Genomic DNA, 23490 nt, shown 5'->3' on the forward strand with positions numbered 1-23490 from the left:
AAATCAATTTGATATCAGCATATTAAATATATAATTGAGTATATTATTTTTCAAAGTGTCAGAAATGGATAATAAAACTGCTATTTTAATGACTACTTATTTTTTTCCAGCTTTAACATCGGTATCGATATCAGCTATCGGCTACATGAGTTTTAAAATATCCGCATATCGGCCAAAATCCCAATATCATGCATCCCTAATTTTAATTGAACTTTTTTAATCTCACATCGGAGAAATTTACCTCTGCATTTAACCCATCCCCTCGGTGGACATTGGGCTGCCATTGTGCGGCGCCCGGGGAGCAATCAGGGGTTAAGGGTCTTGCTCAGGGACCCAGAGTGGCAGTCTGTGGGAGTGGGGTTTGAACTCAGAACCTCAGGATTCCTAGCTCTATGCCTGAACCACTAGGCCGCCTTAATTGAAAGGGGATCGTTTCCATAATCTCATTAATATCGGACAGGACTTACGGGTTTAAAAGAAGTTCTTTGAATAATCTGCTGCTGATCTTTCGTTTTTGGCCTTGTGCTTTACCTCTAAAGTTTTCAAATTTTACATAAAACCTTCAAGAGGACTTTTTTTGACTGCATTTCATTGCCTTCAGTTTAATTGTTTGGTTTTATGAACAAAAAAAAAAATGTTATATATACTGAATAAGGGAGAACTAGAGTTTTTGTTCACTTAATCAAGCTTGAGCTCATAAATTTCCCGCTTTTTAAATGAAAGCTTCACACTTTCGCAGCTTAAATTATAAATGTGCTTATAAATTTCATACAAACCCCTATTGAAATGTCACAGCCATATTAGAGTCGTAAATCTGAGCTGCAGATTCGGCTTAGAGTGTGCGTCTCCATCTTTACTAGTGTTGGTTGAACTTGTCTGCAGCCTTTTGTAAAGTTCGGAAGCTCAACAGATACCTGCAGTTTAATCACCAATTTCCAGCTAATTTCGGATTTTATATCAAACGCAGGCAAGGATAGGGAGAGGCCCAGTGAAACGCTCAGACACTACAGCAAATTGCATTACTGCTTTCTTTTTTTCGACTCGGCAGGCATGAAATGAGGGTCAGATGGTTTGTTTCCGAATGTTCAGGGAGCGAAAAGCCAGCGGAGGCTCACGCCGGGGTCACCCATTCTCTTTTATCGGTCGCAGTGACGTCAGGCGGTGCCCTCGGGAAGCGAATCTGGTGACCCAGAGGAAAACGCTCCTCAAGGAGAGATGTGTTTGATTAATCGTATTGTTCCTGTCTGCTTCACCTTGTTCACTGGAGTCACCCTGGACGGAGCAGCCAGAACGGAAGCGCGCTGAATGTAATGAGGCTGGAGCATCCTTCCTCTCTTTCTCTGTCCCTGTCCCTCTTTGTAAACGCTACGGACAGACGTCTCATTCTCATTCCTGCCGTGTAACAAAGGGCCCCTTTCAACATGCTGTTCCCTATCCAAGCCAAGACTGGGTCAGGTTTGCGATTGGACGCAGCTCTCTACTTCTTCAGCTCCTTTCCCGTTTTCCCTGCTGATCATAAGACTTGTATTTCCCCCCCCCACCCCAAAAAATAAAAGCCTGCATTAGGCTGAGATGACTGACTCTCCGCCCGAGGGTTGCTGAGGCTATTTTTAGCTTGCCGTCTTCCCGATGCTTACCCACTGGGACCCAGAAGAGAGGAGGAATGAGAGAAAGAGTGGGAGAAAGATAAGAGAGGAGGAGGGGAGCTGCTGGGTAACTAGGCTGCATCCAAGATTGATGGGGCTTGTTGCCAGTGTGTAGGTTACCTCTCCCCTTGTTTGTGCTTTTTTTTCGTGGTGTGTCCCAGTCTGCTGCACACACCAAGGAGATTTTATACAACCGACAAAGTCGCACATAACTATGAAGCGAAAATGACAGTTTTATCAGTCTTTATCTGAACACAAATCACCCCCTCTCTGACACCTATTAATAAAACTTGATTAAATTTTCCATTAGATAACACAAAAACACAAAAAAGCAAATGTGAAACACAGTGGTGGTGGAGTCATGCTATGGTAGTGTTTAACCCACCACTTTATACAAGCGTTTACTTTTAAATTCAATTCAGTTTATTTATATAGCGCCAATTCACAACAAATGCCATCTCAAGGCACTTTACAGTTCAGCCAGATCATCCAGATCAAATTGAAGTTTTCTATCTAAGGAAAACCAGTTGATTTCATCGACTCATTGACTCGAAGGCAATCCCTCACACTAGCATGCTTGTATCGACAGTGGAGAGGAAAAACTCCCTTTTAACAGGAGGAAACCTCCAGAAGAACCAGGCTCAGTGTGAGCAGCCATCCGTCGAGGCCTAGTAGGGTTCAAGGAGACAGAAGCAGAAATACAGCAAGAAGCAGGAAACACACATCCAGGCAGACGAGCTCCGATCCAGCTCCCATTTCAGAGGATGAAGAGAGCACATCCAGCCAGTCACAGTCAGAGAAACAGGACTAAATTGAAAAAAAGGCACAGCTCAAACATCTATATATTAGACATGTCTCTCCAGGATGGTGTCACAGCCAAACAGGAACAGACCAGATAAAGCTACTATGAGTAAAAGCACAGACAGAGCATAGCGTTAGAGATTGAACTAATAAAGTGGGAGAATAGAGATGGAATGAAGCACAATGAAAAAGGAGTCACTACGTCCTCGAGCAGTCTAAGACTATAGCAGCATAAATAAAGAGATAGCTCAGGATAGTTATCTAGAAATGCTTTGTTAGAATAGCCCCTCAGTCAGGACCACATCTAACATTTGCACCTTCACTCAAAGTTTATTTATTTTAAAAAATTTATCAAATACTTTTTTTTTCAGTTACGTTTTTTTTTTTTCATTTATGAGATCTTGGGTACTGAAGGAAAAATTCTCAAACTGTTCATATGTTATTTAACATTATTACTATGAATTCACGCATTTTATTTGGAGTCTTCTTGCCACTTTTGGCAACCTTCTTCTTCATTTTGTTTTTGATGTATTCTTATTTGCTAAACAAACTTTAAGAGGCATGAGGGAGTTTTCTAATGATACTGCCACCTGTTGCCAAAACACAGAACTGCAGCACTCTTCTGCTTGTTCTCGTTTTTTTTTTTTTACTTTCCTGGACTTGCAGTTGGTGTCTGAGTTGAGCTGGATGCCAGTCGCTTCCCAGTATCCACAAAATCCATCTTGAACATACCGCTTCGATGGTTTGCTAGGTTGGACTCATTAAACATGGAAGTGCTTAAAGTTACATCCGCCGAACATAGCAGGAATTTACGACCCAAAGTAAATTAAGGAAAATGGGGTACAGACTTATAGATGCATCAATGCTGAACTACTGAGGTGTCAGTCTACTCATCATTTAATGTTTTAGTCGCAAATGGTCAAATAAAATGGCTATTAGATAATATCTTTAGTAAAAACATGCAAAATGTCTCTTTAGATTTAAAACTTAAACTTCTGTTCCAAAAAAAATGGATGGAAATCAATAAACCTTAGAAGAAAAACCCTGTTTAGAGGTTTCCCACTGGAGCAAACATAGAAACCATAGAGACTCCAATAGATTGGAGTGTATATTCATTTTTGACCCAAAGTTTAGACTCATTAGTGAGAAGTCATTTCTATGGTTGACACAGAAAACAAATGCTTGCCACACTTTCAAGTTACCAGGGTTTTTTTATATATAGAATAACACATATTTCTTTTTGCATTTCACATTTATGCAGATCTCTGTCATATAAGATTCAAATGAAGTGCATTAGTTTGTACATAAAAGATCCTCCCATCCATTTCCACACCTCTTCTTTCGGATGGTGCGGTTTGCACAGCAAGCTAATGGGCTTTCTCTGACCAGCCGCATGCAAAGACACACATCCGTCACTACTCTGAGCGTGCAATAGATGTAAAAGTTGGTGCAAAAACCAGGGTCCAATTACCCCGAAGCCACAGGTGTCATCAGACACAGATGCTCCTTATTTTCATAGCAAAACGCAGCAGTTTGTCATTTGAATAGGCAGGCCCGGGTGATATAACCTATCACCGATGCACGAGGCGTCTGTTCTTACACCTTCTCCTTGGCTTTTTTACATGAAGTCTGCAAACGAGCATAACCGCACGCGTGCGACCGCCCTCTGAGGGGCACCTGTTTGAGATAGGTGTTCTGAATGCTTGTCGAAAGGATCCCCTTTGCGGGATTTCGCTCTGCCTCTACCATCGAGGCCCAAAGAAGTCCTCACAGGGAGTGCAGGCGTGTCACGCAGGGCTGTGCGAGGCGAACACACAATCTGCAGCAAAATGCATCCTCCGGCTTCATAGCTAATTAAGACTGTATATGCGAGGCTATTCCAGAGAGACTTCCAGAAATAGATCACTGATAGAGCGGGCGGCCGCCTGTTTTCCGCTCTTTTAATCCTCCAGAGGGATTTCACATGTTTTCTATTTATTTATCTATTTTTATTTTTTTGTATTTATCTCACATCCAGAGGAATAATTGCATGTTTGTGCTCCTCAGATGTCTGTGATCAGAATATATATATGAAACAGGTGCTTGTGGTTACTAAAAATACTCTCCATGCACACAAGCAGACACACATTTCCATTGTGATTTTGCTCCATCTTTCCCCCTCCTTTATTTCCCCCCCCCACCCCGTCCCTGATGCATCCTCCTCCTCTTCATCCCGCTCCCCCTCATCCTCCGTGTCGCTCTCTGCTTTTTATAGCCATGTCTTCCCAGGACTCAGCAGCTACAAAAGCCTTTTCATGTTGCCACTATAATTACAGCCTACACACACGGACATGCATGCATGCATACACTCACACACACCCCCCCCCCACTCACACACACACACGGGATAGGAGCCTCTTTGTGTCTGCATGTGTGTGCAGCGTGCGTGCTCTGCATGTGCCGTTATACACAAAAGGGTGAGCTATTTTTACCTCCCCTCCCCTCTCCTCTCCATCGCCTCCTCATCCCTCTCTCCGCCGTCGCTGTTAGCCACATTTGCTATGCCGAGCACAGGCGCTATCAGTCGAGCGCCAACACCACCACTCCCCCCCCCTTCCTCACATACATACATACACACCCCGAACTGACACACAAGCGCTGATGAGCGCTCAGCATCCCTCAGAATCCAAGCTTATCTCAGAGCTCCTCTCCAGTCCAAAGCATCTCTCCCTGCAAAGCGCGCGGCAGCTTCGCTCTTCCCCCCCCACACCATCCCCGCCCCTCGCAGCTCATGGATCAAGCTGCAGCAGCGGTAGCGCCGCGGCACGTGCTCCCAGCTGTTTGGATGACCTGAAGCCTCCCCCTTTTCCCACTTTCATCATTTTTTTTTTTTTTTTATCGCGCCCTTCTACCAGTCGTCTGGAAGGGGGAGAAAAAAAGCCTCCGTCTCGATGCTACGGACCATATTTGAAGCAGAATGTTCTCTTTCTCCCACAGAGGGAATCCTGGGGAAGGAGCAGCCGCTGGAGGTCCTCAAGACATCGGCGCTCAACCACATCCCAACAGGTTGGACGATCCCTGATCCCTCTGTTTGTGTGCGCGCGCGCATGTGTGTGTGTGTGTGTGTGTTGGGACGTGATTTCACTATGAAGCACATCCTGCATGCAAAAAATATCCCTCTGTTTTTGACTTAAAGGAAAACAGCGGCTGAAACTCTGGAGGATGCTCCGTTCAACCATTCATGGGGGGTAGTTAGAGGAGATTGTGTTTACTCATCTTTTGCTAAATAACCCCAAAAAGTAAATAAAAAAATAGTACAATAATGCTGAATGAAAATCTGGAGCCATGCAAAATAAGACGTGTTGTGTTTGCTGCAAGTTCCTGAGTTAGTTTGGGTCTCAGAACGAATAGAAGCAACTTCTCATGCAGCTGAGTTCCCTTTTTTTAGGGTTTCGATGGTGAATTCTCTAGTTTTCCTAGGAATGAATGATGAAAACTCCAATCAGAATGCACCAGAGGAAGATGAAGCCGCTCTCTTCCCCCTCGGAGAGCAGGTTTGTGTTTTCCTCCCACTAGAGGAGAGTCTGATTCATAAAAATGTGGGCTCTCTCTGTACAGCAGCAGACTCACTTCTTCACATGCTGCTGGGGTTGTTTTCTACACGCCTCTGGCTAGGCTGATAAAATATTGAAATCCACCGGAGCGTCCTCATCAAATATTCTGGAAATCTGTTGTCTTGGATACGGGAGTTGCTTTTTTTTTCTTCTTTTTTCCGGGATCGTGTTTTTCCCAAACACAGGCTGGAAAATCTGGCAAGAGCATAGAGAAGAATAAAAAAAAATAGTGAATGGAATTACTCTTATTTGTATTCTCATTTATGAATTTAGTTTTGTTATAAAAGGCTTAAATTAAAGCAAAACTTCTTGCATTTATAATTTGGTGACAATCAAATCCAGAAAATGTGAATGGAGCTGAGAGATGTAAGTGAGGGAAACATTGTCCAGATAGATGTGGGGTTGTACACTTTTAGTAACTGGATACTGCTGGATGAATAGACAGTGGTCTCTTTTTGGAATGCAAAGCTGAGGTTGCTGCACCTGCAGGGAGTTACATGAGTCAAAGCAAACATGAGTTTTGTTTCATTCAAAGCAGCAGCCATTGTTTTTAAGTGCCTTTGCCGCATCAAACGTTCAGCGGGATTTATTTATCGTGGAAAATGAGCTCATGATTGCTTTATTCCAGGTGAACCAGATTCATTCAAAGCAGGAAGTTCAGCGAAAGAAAAAAAAAACAGATTCCAGCCCATGTGCTCTCTGTCCCTTCCTCCTGCGCCAGCCGGGCGGGCAGCGAGGTGTGACATGCTCGATTAAAGCCACTGCTGCAGAGGCGGAGATGGACCCCTTTCGCCTCCAGGTCGCTCTCATTCCCGTCTCCCTGCTGTTGGACTGCGACGCTGCAGATGCCGTTAAGGCAGCAATAGAGTCAGAGCTTGTTTTTTGTATTTTTTGGGTGATTTTGGCTCATGGCAGAGACCTGCATGATCACTGCCAGCTCCTGGCTCCACTTGTGCTCTGAAGTTTGATCAGAAACAGATTTTTTTGTTTCGTTTTTCAGCGTTAATCAGGTTTTTACTGCCTGATACCAGTTTTCCTTTCTCACCTTTTTTTTATTTTAAGAAGAAAACAGTTCTGCAGGTTTTTCATATCTTCTATTGAGTCCTAATGAGAGATGATCTCGGGATCCAATCAGACATCCCTGCATTATCTGCTATAAATATGTTCAGGGTTTGAGGAGCGCGCCTGAAGGGTTGTAAACAGATTGGTGATTTGCTGAGAAGATGGAGGAGGGAGCTTTTTTTTTTATGTCTGAATCACCTATAAAGCAGAAGCTCCTCATCGACCTGGAGGAAGCTCCTAAGAAGAGAACAGAAACCAAAACGTGTGGTTTCCCTTCGTCTTTCCTCCGACACGTCTGATCTAAATCGGGCTGCGGATCAAAGAGGATCCTTTATTTAGATTTCTCGGTTTGACAAAACCGAAACTGAACCCGCCTCTTGTCAAATAGGTACATTAATGTGTTGCGCAAGACTCCTGGAAGCTCCCCAGCTCTCTCCCCCGAGACTTTTTCTTTGTTTTGGTTCTGCAGCGAAGGTCCTCATATTATCCTTTATCCTGAAACACATCAGTAAACTGAGGTACGCGTTTGACGTCAGCTGCTTGAAGATGGGGCCAATATCAAAGTAGATCTTTTGTAACTAGCAGCCAGGTTGCTCCCAAGGGGCGAAGGAGGGGTTCTCATTGGCTAATCAAGCTTTTTTTTCTTTTTTCATTCCCAGCCTGGAGCTGCGCCACGCATGGCTAAGTTTGTTTTGGTGTTTAAAGCAGTGGACTCGTTGATAGTCGATCATGCAAAATAAGATTTTCAGCTTAACTTGCATCTTAACTAGTGTGTTTAATTCAGTTTGCCCTTCTGTTGGCTGGCTGCTTTAAGATTTTCGCTGCAGTTTTATTGTTTTGGTTAGAGGAAAGTACAACAAAAACAATCAGGCAGTTATGTATGCTTTGTAAAACTATTTGAATTGAACCTCAGGGGTTGAAAATAAATGAAAGCGATTCCTGCCTGGGGACATTACGGTTTGAAAGGTAAATACACACCTAAGGATTCAGACGAAAAAGCAGCAGCCAGGTTCTGCTGTATAATAGAAGAGAACATAGCAGTCTGCTGGTCCATATCAACAAAAAACAAATATATTATGTCCACAGGTGGGTAGACTACCTGAAAATGTAATAAAGTTAAAGAAGCACTACTTCAACACATTTCTATCTACCTAACTAACAGTAAAAAGTAGCCGTCCAATTAATCACTCAAGTAAAAATAAAGAAGTAGTTGGTAAAAAGGCTCATCAAGCACTGAGTAACTGTTTTATTATTTAAAATCACCTAAATCAGACAGACCATAATATAAGGTTATAAGGTCATGTTTTTGGACTGTGGGAGGAAGCCAGAGTACCTGGAGAGAACCCATGCATGCACATGGAGAACATGCAAACTCCATGCAGAAAGACCGCGGGCCGGGAATCAAACCCGGAACCCTTCTTGCTGCAAGGCAACAGTACGGCAAACTGTTCCACCGTGCAGCTCGAAGTCAAAGTTATACAGGATGCATGATGGAAAAGAGCAAATGATCTTCACTGACAATATATTCTTCTTTTTGTTTTGTTTTTTTACTGTGTATTACCCGAAACTCCTTGTTGTAAAAGTCTCAGCAGATAAAAGTAACCTTAAAATCAGAAACAAGATTGTTAGTTTGTTTAGTGAAACTTAAACTGTCTGCCTGTGTCTGATGTATTTTAGATCAAAATGCGTATATTCTGTTAGCAGTAAAGTTAATCACAGCAGGTAGAGTAGCCAAAGATTTTACTTAAAGGTATAGTAGAGAATTTTTTTTGAAAAGACCCGCCCTCTCCACTTAAAAAAACAATTCACATGCACAACCCTGTACCCGCTCCTGAGAGGGAACACCTATTAAATGCGGGCAAGAGCCCATTTCTCCTCATGCACGTTCTCTTTAAAAGTTGCTGTTTGCATCACTCATACAAGCTTACTTTCCAAAAGAAGATTTGCAATTTTTCAACCATGTCAGACTCACCACCTGGAATTGAAAATGGGCAAGAGTACGTACAATCGACAGTTAGGAGTACCACTTATTTTGATGATCCACCCGGAAAAAGAACATCCTCCACTACACCTTTAAGTAAGAGTAGCGAGACTTGGTAAAAAGTATGGTGCAGTAAAACTACTCCTAAAAGTTTATTTTTTATCAAAAAGTTACCCAAAGGTAACTAGTTGGTGCTTAAATCTTATTTTGCTAAAAAGGCAGAAAGAAAGCAGCATTGACAATAAAAGAGATGCAGCGATCCATTGTTTCAGATTGATATCTGATACCGATCCGATTCAACTTTTGAATGAATGAACCATACATCTTGCCATGTAAGTGAAGGCTTTAGCTTTGAGATAAACATTGTTTAAAAAAAACAGTTAACAAATGAACACAAGATATACATTTACTTTATATTATTTATTTAAAATTAAGCAACAAAATGAAAGAAAAAGCCGTTCCATGTAAAGTGCACTGGATTGAATCTCAGATATTAACTCACCGATATCTGATCTAGGTATCGCATCGGTACATCTCTAGACATTAAAGAAGAAATTGCTGCATTTTGTCTATATAGGGAAGGTTAAACTAGTCAAACGAACCATTACAACAAATCCAAAGAGAAAAGCAAAAAAAAAAAAAACATAATGGCTAAAAGAACCTCTGTTAACATGGTAGAAATTAAAGGGTACAACAGTAAACCTAGAAAAACTGAACAAGCCTTGCAAAAGATAAAAGCAAGAATTACTAAATGAAAAAAAACTTTTTGAACTTCAATTTTCCAACAGATGAGACCAACATTGTCCTCCTCTCCTTTGTAGATCTCTTCATTTTGTAGATTTTGAGTATAGATTCATAAAACATTTAAGACAAAGTAAAAAAAAAAAGTATGTAAATTACACCCTGATACATAAAACCCAATCTTTACCACCTCTGTTGCAAAAAATAAAATGTAAATAAAAGCTTTAGTTGTCAAATATTAGGTCCAGATAAATGTAGAAACAAAAAAATATTTTTTTTTTGTAAAGATATCCTCAGCCTGTAAGCATTCTAGATAGTTTGAAAGAGCAGCGCTAGAAGTTGCATGTTCAAATAAATCCTCAATCAGCCCTTCAGAGAGTTAGTTTAGACTTGGCAATGACTCTGAAATGATTCTGGATATGCTTACTTGTAAAAACGACATGGAGAAAGTCCGTTTATGTTTGCAGCTCAACCGCAAAGGCAAAAGAAGAAGATTGAACTTGATTTTCCGGCCATGATTTGGAAACTGCAGCACAGTTGGCTAAACAACCTGCTACTTTTAACACCGTTTTTAGCGTTTTCTTTAACAGTATGCCGGCGGAGACTGAGATGAAGCCAAAAATGGGGAGAGATTACAGGAGAAATGTGCTGCAGCGTGCCGTTTTTTGATAGAAAAGCTTTACCTTGCTTGCTTTTTCTGACAGTTGCATTTAGATGTCAACAAGTTCACGAAACTTTCCATTCAAATTGCCTTTAAACATCTGATTGACAAAAGAATATTGCTGTTAACATAATAGAAGAGGAGGGAAAAAAATAAGATTGATGCTTCAGTATGAAAACATCTGTGGGAAAACTGCCCGGCTCTGTGTCACCTGAACCCACTCTGCGGGTTTATCTGTTTGGAGAATGATGGCAAATTCTTTACCGGGAATTTGAAGCGAGGAAAAGAGGAGGCGGTTATTGTGTTTAGAGGTTTGGGATGGGACCTGTTTAAAGTGAGTGGGAAAAGAGAAGCTTGTCAGTGCATTAAAAAGGGATTTCCTCGGCCTTTCGGAGCAGGGAGAGCGGGTTGAGCGAGGGAAAAAAAAAAAAAAGAGTAGAAAGGGTGAGGAGACAGAGCAAGAGGGAGTGCTGTGTATGTGAGAGATAGAGAGAGACACGCTGGTTCCAGGAAAAGCTGCAGAATAAACAGGCTGCATGCCTGAGACTGCCCCGTGATGTCACCACTGGGCAAGCTGAGGACGAGGGGAGGAGAAAGAGAGGAGCGAAGGGAGACACCCATCAGGTTAAGACAAGAGTGGAGGACGGCAGAGGCAGAGAGCATGAGGAGAAGTCGGACGAGCAGGAAGGGGAGCATGCTGTCAGTCCCTGTAACAGATTGAAGAAAGAAGAGCGCAGGAGGAGGAAGAAGAAGAAGAAGGGAGGGGTGGGGAGGAAGCGGAGCATTGGTGAGGAGGAGAGGACGAAAAGAGGAGCACTGATGGGTAACGACAGCACTGACTTCTTTCTGTAGCTCCCGCTTTCATCTGGTGAGCAATTAGCGCTGCCAGGTTGGCAGAGATGCCGAGCGAGGTGTGTTTGTGGGTTTGCATGCATCACTGTAGATGAGTGCATCATTCTCAGAGACCCCGAACATTTTGTCCAGGTTTGGGAGGGGGCAAAGCAGACTAAGTGAGTTATGGATGAAACCAAAATGCTGCAGCGCTATTTGACAAATGCAGATCGTTATTTTCCTTAACCTGTCCTCCTTCACTAAGCTTCACTAATACTGTTATTTCTGATTGCTTTGCTTTTAAACTTATCTGACCCTACAGAACTTGAGATGATAAATTGGTTAAGCTGCAGAGTGACTCATGCAGAATCAGGTGAAGCTTTGTTGGGACTTTATTAGAGATGCACCAACAAACGTGCTGCTTTCTGGAACCGGTCCACTTTAAGCTCTGAACAGAAACTGTTTGGGGGATGGAAAAAACAAATCTTTTTCTGATTTATCATACATAAAATCTACCAGGTAGAATCAATATGAGGTAATTTCATTATCAAAAGAATTATAAAAAGAAACTGCATGTCAAGACTTGTCATAAGATATTTCAAGGGGTGACAGACGGAGCGAGACTTAAGCATACGAGCAAGACAGGAACTTAATCATTTAAATGTCCTTTCATATCTGAAGTTGTAGTTTTATAATAGAAATATGTTATTAAAAAAAGGCAGTAAAAAATAGTAAGGTAAATTTGCATATTTTGACTTTTAGGGTCAAAATGTGCTGCTTTTTATCTCGAGAATTAGACACCTAGGCTATAGTGGACTACGCTGATTACACTCCTTTGTAGTGTGGAAGTTATTATATAGGAAAACACAGAAGTTTAAGACACTATTTAAAAGGAAACTGTCAGGACATGTTTGCAGGTTATTCAGGCTGCGAGAAAGCGAGAGAGAGCAGGACTTCAGCAGCTAAGAGTTTCCACTTTGTCCAACTTTCTAAACTATCAACCTCTGTCCGTTAGGGAACACGCTGGATTTGGAAATGTTTGCAACCCTTTGAATATCTCAGAGTTAAGGTATATTGAGCTATTTTCAGCTGGGGATATAAATAAACACTGCTTTTGGTAAAGCTAACAGAAGAATCAAAGGGAAATCCAACTATTTCTTGCACACATGGGGGATTTAGAGAAATCCGAAGGGCTGCCGCTTCGGAGTTTTTCAAAAATCCGCCACACATCTACATTCGGTTGATGCATCTCCTTAAAAATAAACATTTTTATCCCCACATGCTAAGTTTTTTTTTTTTTTTTTTTTTAAAGAGGAAGGGTATAATTGGTAGTGTCAGCTTTGTACTTTACAGAACGCTTTTATCCTTTGACCCTAAAAGTCATCAGATGAGGCATTGATTCACAGCCTTTAGCTGCAGAGTGACTCATGCAGATTCAGGTGAAGCTAGAACAGCCTGAATGACTCAGAGGTTAACTTTTCATACAACTCTTGCTTTCTTATAAAGGTTTCTCTTTCTTATCTTTTCCTCACGGGCAAGATCCGAGAGCCGTGTCTTGCAGGCTGCAACAGAGAGTCTCCTTTTCAATTAGTTCAAGCAGCCTACGAGATGTGTTGTTGTAACTCCACCATATACACACACGGCTGCTGTCCTTTAGGACCTTGTTGCATGTTGTTGCACTGTTCTCCTGCAGCAATAACCGCATGGGGGGGTGTTTCACCTGCTGCACACAGTGAAAGTCGAGCATTTAAGTGAACAGGCGCCATATGGGCTCAACAGTAACAAAGCTGCTTGGATGTGCGTTTACAGTTTGGCAATCTTTCATAGCTACTGCAAGTCTGAGGGGGGAAAGCATCAAGCTGTGAATAAATGCATGAGATATCCTGTGGCAGAAATAGAGAAAGTCTAAGAGTGTGCACGCATGTTGTTGTTGTCATGTTCCGCCACCAATTAGGGCAGCGGTGATGTTTTGTTTGCCGATTTATTAACGGAAAGTATCCCCAGCTCTCGCTCAACTCTCCGCAAACATGTAGGCAAATAATCGGACCAATCGGCTCCTGTTTGTTCAGATTTATTGGTAGGAAGCCGGCCGGATTGGTGGGCTTCCTGAGAAGTGATTTGCTGCACAAGCTCTTCACCTTCGCCAGCCCGGGGGTCAATGCAGGCTTTGTCAGGTTGTTCGCTGGAGCTCCGTGTGGAAGTGAGGCATCAGTCACAGACGCCAGGAGACCAGTGAAGCAGTTTTTCTTTTTGCTTATCAGGGTTTGGCTTTAAGGTGTTTAAAGGATCTTTGAACTGGTTTTATTTTAACACGTGGTGCACACTTTGAGTTCATTTGCGACACTGATTAAAGATCGGCTTTTTACTTAGAAATGTTAACTGAATGAAAGGAAATATATCAATAGGTTTAATCTTAGTGCTTCATTTATGACTCTGTTATCCATTTATTACCTCAGATTAGATTTTTTTGTTTTGTTTTACAAGCTGTTTATCGGAAGCGCTGCTTAAAATAGTCTTGTAATTTACTTCTAATGTATATAATGCCTAAAATTACAGGAGGGGGAAAAAAAAGAGAGATTTTGCTAATTAATCAAAATCTCAAAGCTTTAAAAAAAACATCTCTTCTGGGCACTTTCTCGAGGAGGTAGACTAATTAAATACCGCTCTTGAAAAGCTTTCGATTTAATTCCCCTCTCAGCTTCATAACCTTGCAGTTGTGCTAAAAATGAAAACACTTCTACGGTCTACAGAACGAGAGGAACATGTTGCAACCATTTCTTTTTAACCTTGTGCTGTGCTTTGGTTATTTATCCTGCCGCGTTTGTCTTGCTTCTGTGTCAAAAATGCACATCTGAGGATCCGACGTTTGGGGAATATGCTTCACCACATAGACTGAGAATGAACTGGAGCAACAGTCTGCCTAGATCATGCAAAACTCTACTAAAACAGCAAAGCTTTTGTAAAATTCAAACATTTTCACAGAATTGTGGTGCAGTTCATTTTTCCTGACATATGTAAAGTAAGATATTTAAAAAATTGAGAACTTATTATTTAAGAGAAAAACTACCAAAATATTAAGTGTGATTAACCACATTTTACAACGACATACCCAAGGTTTGATTACTACCTGAGTAATTTGATTACCATATTTTCCGGACTAAAGAGCGCTGTGCTACCTGATCGAAGCACGATCCGCTCAAAAAATCGGATCGTGCAATTGAGCGCAAATGAAATGATGCGCAAATTAGCTGATGGCGCATGTGCATAATTTCCGGGTCGTCCTCGATTTTATTTTGTTAAAAATACCTCAATTACGTTTTTCCTCCCCAAAGAGTACAAAAATATAATGTCTTAAAGGTTAATAATGTATTTCTTGAGAAAATAAATGCCTTAAAATCTGCGCAATCTGCACCGGAAATGGGATCCTACGCTACTTCCGGGAGCTAACTTTTTTGGCTTTGGATTTAAACATAAATTTAGTGTTTTCGAGTTTTTCTTTTTCGTTTCATTTTAACCTTATGCTATATAGTGCGTAATCTAAAGAAAGAAACAACTAAAATGCAGATAAACATGCTTTAATCATATTTCGCCGGACTGCTCTGAGCATGTCCCATGATGACGTCAGAGAAGCACTTTAACGAATAAAAATTGTCTCACAAAAGTCATAAACATTTTTTTTTACAGATGTTTATTACTCTTCTTTAGTGAGCTAAGGATAGAAATAAGTAGTTTTAGTACCATAATTACATTATTTATGGACACCCGGATGTGTATCTGTTCGCGCATGCACAGAACGGATCATGCTTCCAGGACGGATCGGGTTGTGACACCGCACTATAAGCCACACCCACAAAGTTTTTTGAAAAACTTGAAACGTACATATATAGGCCACACCGGGCTTTAAGCCGCTGATATCTACTGAACTGTCCCCCACCAAACCTGTAGGGGGAGCTCTACATACAGCCCCTAGTGAAGAGAATAAGAAGAATGCTAGCTCCTGTTAGCTTGTTTTCGCAGCAGTAATGGCTTCTAATGAAAGATGAGACGAGTTGAGCCCAGTCTCTTCATTGGTTCGACACATTTAATGTGGCAAATAAATGTCAAAATGTGTGATTTCTGGACATTTGTTCTCCGTCAAAACTGCTGCTAGCATGTTCTTGTGCTAACTGAAAATTAGCCCCTTATTCTTTCATTTCCAACTTTGACTTCCCCTTCTGGCAGTTAGGAAAAAAATCCACAAAAAAGCTGGACCTTCTTATAAGCCGCATGGTTCAAAGCATGGGAAAAAAAGTAGCGGCTTATTGTCCGGAAAATATGTTAGCTTTGAATACAACTTTTAATACTACTAGGTCAATAAATATGATTAAATAGAACCCGTTTGACAACACAAAGTAGGCCAAAATGCCTTTTAGTTTATTTAGTCAGTGTGCTATTATGTTAGTTTTATCCATCTTAAACAGTGATTTAGTTGAACTCAGATGGATGTAATTAAACAATGCTTCGATGACCTGACTGTCCTACATCTCTAACACCATTTTGGATGTTTTGGCTTGTTTCAAAACTACAAGGTCCGCCGCCCTCATCTTTTGCCCTTCTCCCCTCCTCTGCAGTGGACATCAACTCTGCGCTGCCCCTGCGTCTCCCTCCCGCTGCCATCCCCATGGACCTGCGCGTGGACCACCACCACCACCACCAGCAGCAGCAGGTGTCCTCGCTGTCCCCTCCGGGCCAGCATTCGCCCAGTCCTCTGGGAGGGTCGGGCGGGGGCGGCGGCGGCGTGGTGGCGGCCTCAGTGCGCGAGCAGCAGCTGCAGCAGGAGCTGCTGTCCTTGAAGCAGAAGCAGCAGATCCAGAGGCAGATCCTCATCGCCGAGTTCCAGCGGCAGCACGAGCAGCTGTCCCGCCAGCATGAGGCCCAGCTCCAGGAGCACATTAAGGTACATCATTTACCATTAGGATTATTTATAGACGATCATTAAGGAGGGTTTCCCCCCTCTGTTGCTTTCAACACAGTTTGTTCATCTGCGGCTGCAAAAATAACGCCAAATTTAATGGAATTCATTGAAAATATGCAAAGCAAGAGCGTATAGATTTTTGAATTAGTCCAATTATTCCACATAAACCAGCAGCCTTGTACAACCGTCCCTATTTAAGTCTCTTCCAAACCGAATGAAGACAGCTCTTAATTTATTCAGCCTCGAGAGTCTTCGATAACAGACTGAACTCAGCAGCAAAGAGTCGCCTCATCAGCTTTAAATGGCTTCAGTTTGAGCAGAGAGCGAGAGCACAGACAGAAAGCCACTTTAGCTTCATAGTCTTTAACGCCGCGGATATATGAGAGTAATATAGATATGCGTCTGTTTTCAGAGAAGGTGTGAAAAATGGATGTTTTAAAGTTTACTTTAAATAGCTAGATGATTAAAAACCTAAAGGTGGAATCAATTAGAACAGAACAGCTCTTAGAATCAAGTCAGTTTTATTCCTTTTAACCTTATCAAACATCTCATGGTGGGATAACTTGTTTCTTAATGTGGTTTGATTGTTTAGTTGGATTTTTGTGTCATTTATTTATGTACATGTTGTGAAAAATCTATAAATCATTGAGTTTTTTTTCCTATCTAAGGATTTATTTGTGTAGAAAAGAGATTCTGTCTGTCTTTCTTCCTGTTTGTGACTCACCGATCTCTTGCTTTTTCTTCCTTACTTCCTGTTTTTATCTTTAACATCCTTCTTTCACTTACTCATCCTGTATTCTCTTTCAATTCTTCCAAATTTCCTTTTCTCTTTGTAGTTTCTCTTTTTTTTCTTGGCTGACTTCTCTTATACTGCTAAATTTACGCATCTTCTGCTTCTTAATATAGATTTGAATAAGTTTTGTTTGAAAAAAAACGAAAAGACAAAAAATAATTGATAACTACCAATTCCCTTTGATTTAACAATATTTTTTATGATGTATTGTGTCACCAAAATTTGTCAAATCACAGTGAATATTAAATATAAGTTGTATTTGACTGAAGGGTTTTTGACCTGATAAGTTTTCCAAAACTTCTTCAGAAACAATTTTTTGAACTATAGTTTTTTTAACAATATTTATGCAAACTGAGAGTTTGTTTTTGATTTTAGTTTGAAATAAAGAAAAAAGAAAAAAGTTGCAGATGCACCTTTAAACACAGCAATACGCGTTGATAAACTTAAAAACTGTAAAGCGTCCAAATAAGATGTTCTTTGATCTTTCACCTTGTGAAGAGTGCTTTTCTTTAATGAATATTGCCTTATTAATCAAACATTTACCAAATTATGCTTCTTTAATAATATATAAACATTTTTGTCACTGTAAATGTGAGGAAAAACCAAAAAGTATAAGACGCATTGGCTGTTTTCTTCTGTTAATTTCCTAACCTTCCACTCTTTTAAGTTTATTTGCCAAATGCTGCTTCTTTCATTTTGTGTTGTGATGCTTTGGTAAATGAGTGATGCCAGCTAAAGGGTCCTCTTGGCTTGTGGTTGAGCGGCAGGACCACTCAGATGTTAGTGACGCACAGATTCGGCGTGGAGCTCCCAGCCTCAATCACCTCTATTCACAGCCTCTTGTATACACATATAAACACACACCGGTGTGCACAGAATTGCCTTAGAAAACATGAAAATATACACATCCTCTTAAATTTCAACACACACGCTGTCAAAGCCAGGCCCAGTTTGCATAGAGTTGAGCTGAGTACACACGGCTGAGGGTAAACATTTGCATGCACTCACTCGTTTGCATGTCTGCAGCTTCCTGCATGCAGAGGGCAGGGAAATCTCATTAAAAGAGTTGTTCAAATTGTATTTTAGAAGGGAGAGGAAAAAAAATGTACACACCTCTCGCCAGCTGAGCCACAAGGGGTTTTAGGTGTGTAAGTATCTGTGTGCATGTGGGCGAGGAGGTCACTTTAAGCCTCCCCACTCGCTAAAACCCCCTCTCCCAACGTCGGTTTAAAGGCAAGAAGAGATCCGAAGCAAGTGGTCCGGAGAGCTCCCTTTCCTTGTTTGACCTAAGCCACAAATTTATTCACAACCTCATTTTTGGGGGTCCCTTACCATAAACACGAGCTCATGTACCTGCTGCGGAATGCCCATAAAAAGAAGCTGAATGTGTGGCGTTGCTTTTAACTGATCAAATATTGGTCATTAGGTGTGATAGGTAAGGTGATCTCATCCCACAATAGAAAAGAAACCAACAAATGAAGGCTTTTGAGTGGCCTAGTCAAAGTTTGAACCTGTGTGTCCAACCCTTCAATCTGGCTTAATACATTCTGCATAAAACACTGCACCATCTTCACCAGAAAGCCTATTTTTAGTTATCCCAAACATTTTATGGTTGTTGTTGCTGCAATTTAATATTTTTATGGAACAATTGCCGTTTTTTACACAAGGTAATGCTGGTTTTAACTACTTTTTTTACCATTGCTAAACCAAATCAGTTCAAGTTCTTCTAAGCTATCTTTATAGCTATGCTGCTATAGGCTTAGACTGCTGGACGACATATTGACCACTTTTCATCCTTCATTCTATCACTAGAATGGAGGTGAATGATGAAAAGTATATAGAAATTAACTTGAGTTGAATTGAACTGAAATAAGGGAATCTCTATGGGAGCGAAAACATTATAGCAACCTGCTGTTTATTGCAAAAGCCAATTTCAGTGCCAGTCGTGATTATATTCGCAATGACTCACAGCAAGGGTCTCTGCCTGGTTTTTAAGGACCTCTGTGCGTGATGAAGAGGAGGCATTTGTGGGAACATTTTAGCTTCTGTAGCCGATTTTATTCCTGACCTTTGGGTGCAGGACAGGCTGTCAGGCCGCAGATGGGTTTTTAGCGGGAAAAAATGACTAGATTTACATCTAGAGCATTGAGCAGATGCTCCTCCGTCTTTTTAAAAAGAATTTACAGGGCGAAGAGGAAGTAAGCAGATTGGATTATGTGTTTTGCTAAAGCCTTGTTCCCATTTAAATTGCTTATATTTGTTTAAAGAGTAAAGCTTTTGGCCTGAGGTTTTTTTTTTAAGGAATGGCAGAGGTTTAATTTTATGGCTTTGAACAGCTGTCAGAGTTATTTACTTCAGATGGCAACTAAGAAAGAGCAGAAATTGAATGAATATACTTTCTTTAGAGCAGGAAAGGCAGCAAATTGAATCTGTTTTGAGGGGGAACTCAAATGAGGGCGTCATATTAGGCAGCTGAGAGGTGTTATGAAGCTGTGAAATAAAGTTAGTATTTTTTTTTTCATTATTTCTAATGAGAAGACTCCCCAATGTTTTTTCATTGTACAGCAGCAGCAAGAGCTCCTGGCCTTGAAGCACCAGCAGGAGCTCCTGGAGCACCAGAGGAAGATGGAGAACCACCGTCTGGAGCAGGAGCTGGAGAAACAACAAAGGGAGCAGAAGCTGCAGCTGCTGAAGAACAAGGAGCGGGGCCAGGAGAGTAAGTGGCTTAGAGTCGTAGGGAAGTCATATTTAAATGTAGAATCATTCTGGCTTAAACATGTATATAAATGTAAATATTTGGTTATTTTGGTCTCTTCTGACCATATGACTTTCTCCCATGACTCCTATGGATCATTCAAATCATTCTGGCTTAAACATACGTATATAAATATAGTCTTTATCAGACCATACTGTCCCAAAAGTTAGAAAATTTCTATTTAAAAAAAAAGCAACCCTGTCTTAAAATCTGTGTTGTTTTTTTCGTTATTTTATGCAGGCCAGTTAGTTATGTCACTATAACCTCAAACTTGAATGGGCTTCATTGTGACTTCATTCCCTGTACAAAGCATCGCAAAATTGTCAAGTTGAAAGAGAATAAGATACTTTTTTACAGTCCCTTGGTAAAAATATGCTTCCCCTTTGACTCCAATGCTATTAAGTAAAATTCCACCTAACCAATAACCAACATAAGCAACCTAATCAGTAAATAAAATCTGTTTAAAAATTAAGATTCTTTGCATTTTTTGAACAAATAAATAAATAAAAATTTGCATTTGCTAAAAAAAAATGTAAATCTTCTTTAAACTGATGCTTTTGTCTTTTATTAACCACTCTTTTAGCATTTATTCTTATTCTATAGTAGTTTGGACCACAAATATCCAATGACTTTTACTCAAAAATCAGACTACCTATAAAATATAAATACAATATTTCTCTGTAAAATTAGTTTTATTTTTATCACATTTTTATGACCCAAGAGTATTTTTACTCTCGGGTCATATTTACTGCTTTGTGCCTATGTGGCAAAAAGCTTGGATAGTGCTCTGTTAATTTTAATTTGTTAGAACGGCCTAGTCAAAGTCAAAAACAAAAGCTGTAAGTGTTTTCTACACTGAGGTACAAATTAAGTTTTAAAATTTGGGGTTTATTCTACAATGGGTTAAAGAAAACCAAACCATCGCAATTTCGATTTTTGCCTGGATGGAAAAACGTGTAAATATTCAGATTAAAGCATCTTTAGGTGCTACAGAGGCCCTATTCAAAGCCTTTGATCTACACCCAAATGACCGAAATGTCTGGGAGAATTCAAGACGTCACCAGAATTTATTAAAAATACCTTCCAGGTTGTGGTTGTAAGGTGACGAAACTAGCAAAGCTTTAGGAAATATGAATACTTTTTCACAGCACAGCACGTGAAAAAAAAGGTTAGAATCTGTAGGAGAAACTACGGCAAAAGATTTGACACCTCTCATTATAGATTCTGTCTTTTAACAGGAAAATAAGCAAAACAAACAAAACTAGACACTTCAACAGCTAAATAGCTCCATAAATAGTTTTCCATGTCAAACAGCCATCAGGCAGCTCGTTCACATCTGCCAGGCTCAGTAAGAGCTCCCCATTCAAACAGCTCCAAGGTTGAAATAACTGTTGTGTTTGCTTCATATGTGTTTCCATTTCACTTGGAGAGCCGGCCTATTTGCAGCGGTGAACGAGCCGTAATAGCCCGGTGGCCTTGGCTCAGGCCAGGCCGAGCTATTACCACTGTACCACTCTCTCTCAACAAGTTCATTGAAAGAAAGTGGACCGGAGTCCTTGAGAGTGGTTTCACACACTGTATGGAAAATGTTAGGGCAAACAAGGAGTCAGAGGGTTGCAGTGTTTACTCCCTTGTATCTGTACTAGTGTGATATTTGGTGTTGGTGCTGGCAGAATTTTCAGATCAGTTTGGCATCCTTTTTTTTTTTTTTACGTCCTTTTTTCCTGCACCAACTATTTATTTGAAGGACGGTAAATATCACACTCTATGCAGATGATCATTTGTTTGTCAGTACATCCTTGCATGTCATATCTAAATGACTTTTATAGCAAGTTTTTAAACAAATAGATCAGAGCTTGCATTTAAGATTTCTCTTTTAAACTTAAGGGGACAAAAAAGGAATTTATTTTTTTAAATATATCAATTTTAGCTTATATTATGTTCCAACATATGGTGGCTTTTAAGTGGTTCAGAATCATGAATTCAAATACTACAAGTTTAATTTAATACAGTTGCAAACATAAAGTAATGCATAATTATGATGTAAAATGATACTTGATATTTAAATGTTTTTTTCAGTTAAAATCTGAAAAATTAGCCATGCAATTATATTCTTCCCTTCCAAATTGATACTGATCCAAATTTCTTTGCCAAATAGTGCAAGATCAGTCGGAACATCACTAAACATTTGATATATGAAGTATAATATATTTAGTGTTATATATCCAGTGTTAAAACTCCCCAAAATACATAAAACTTTGTGATTTTGTATCTTTCAAACTAATAAATATTGAGAATATAGTTTTTTTTTTTTTGTTTTGTTTTTTTACTTGAGCTGAGGGATGAAGGTAAATCATATGTTGGGTTTGTTGTTTATTTTGAGGTAAAATTTTTCTCTGTTTTCCGATGTACATCAGGTGCTGTTGCCAGCACCGAGGTGAAAATGCGCCTGCAGGAGTTCGTCTTGAACAAGAAGAAGGCGCTGGCCCAGCGGAGCCTCAATCAAGGAGGTCTCCCCAACGATGCTCCCTACTGGTACCGGTAAGTTGAACTTAGATCAACTCAGCTTTTAAACAAAAAAGCTAAACACTACACTAAATAATGACGCAGTAGATTGCGTTTTTAACCTGTCGCCATGCTTCCTGTCCTCCTGCCCACTCTGTTTGAGTTTAACTGAATGACAGAGGAGAGCAAACAAACACGCAGGCATAAAGGTGAGAGGAGGATATTGGATGCTGATGATAGCAGCTCTTGTTTGAAAGTCCTTGAGGTTAATTATAATACCAGTGGAGCTCTTTTACAGGTGTGCACACTTGCTAATTCAGATTTGTTTGTTATACGTTTTGTTTCTCACACGATGGAGTGGGCATTAATACAGCAAGGTGATGTTGACTGACACATTTGTTATGTAGGCACACACAGTACGTCAGTAGAAACCAGCTGAATGAAATGCCAGTGAGTAATTTCACTGCATATTTAGTTTGTGCTCGTTTTACAAAATAAAAGCACAGGTGAAAGGTGATTTTTTTCATCTCCCTGTTATTGCTGTTTCCTTTTTTTGTTTGTTTTTTTTTTTTTTTGTCTGTAGTCTTGAACCTTATTGTGTTTGTGTTAGATTCTAACACATGCACAGTTGGCTGAACTGAAGAGAAGAAGTATTACATTTGAAATTAAAATAAGAGCTTTCAGATCTGCCTTTGGGGGAATCTTCACATGTTTTTTTCATTTGAAAGGGAATACATTTTTCATTGAAAAAAATGATGTTTAGATTATTGAATTATGTTTTTCTATGCTTGTAAGCAATACGTAAGTAAAGATTAACTATACTTTAAAGGTCTTTGATATTATTTTATATTTTTAGAGTGGTTATCAAGTTGGTAATACTCTAATAAGATTTGAAGACCCACAGGGCTCTGTTTTGGGATCTGTGGTTTTTGAAATTTTATTTCCTCTTCTCTGATTAAAGCTTTGAGTTTTAGATTTGAAATGATGATCACTTTATGATCTTGTTTTAATATTATAATAAAATTAATGAATAACAAACACATTCCAACCAGCAAAGAATAAATAATGTTAACTTTGTTGTAAAATCTAGTAAAACGCCCACAAGCGTCGACTTTCTACAGCTCAGAGTAATACCGTGTCTGTGTATTTCTGCCTCTTCTTCAAACT

The 23490-nt window shown here is 40.1% G+C and overlaps 1 protein-coding gene across 8 annotated transcripts in view; it reads left to right on the forward strand.

Annotated features, from left to right (window-relative positions):
• hdac4 (histone deacetylase 4) overlaps positions 1–23490 on the forward strand; it is an 82186-nt gene that overhangs the window by 31679 nt on the left and 27017 nt on the right. For 4 of the 8 annotated variants that reach the window (XM_015391994.1, XM_015391995.1, XM_015391997.1 and 1 more), the window contains exons 3-6: positions 5424–5492; positions 15927–16252; positions 19629–19779; positions 22236–22359. In XM_015391994.1, the coding sequence (XP_015247480.1) occupies positions 5424–5492; positions 15927–16252; positions 19629–19779; positions 22236–22359 (670 nt within the window). Of the gene's footprint in view, positions 1–5423; positions 5493–10982; positions 11354–15926; positions 16253–19628; positions 19780–22235; positions 22360–23490 lie in introns of those variants that run through there. The other 4 variants (XM_015392001.1, XM_015392000.1, XM_015391999.1 and 1 more) reach the window with 4 other exon arrangements.

Source organism: Cyprinodon variegatus, unplaced genomic scaffold (genome assembly GCF_000732505.1).
Source record: "Cyprinodon variegatus isolate N-32 unplaced genomic scaffold, C_variegatus-1.0 Scaffold568, whole genome shotgun sequence".
NCBI classification, from domain to species: domain Eukaryota; kingdom Metazoa; phylum Chordata; class Actinopteri; order Cyprinodontiformes; family Cyprinodontidae; genus Cyprinodon; species Cyprinodon variegatus.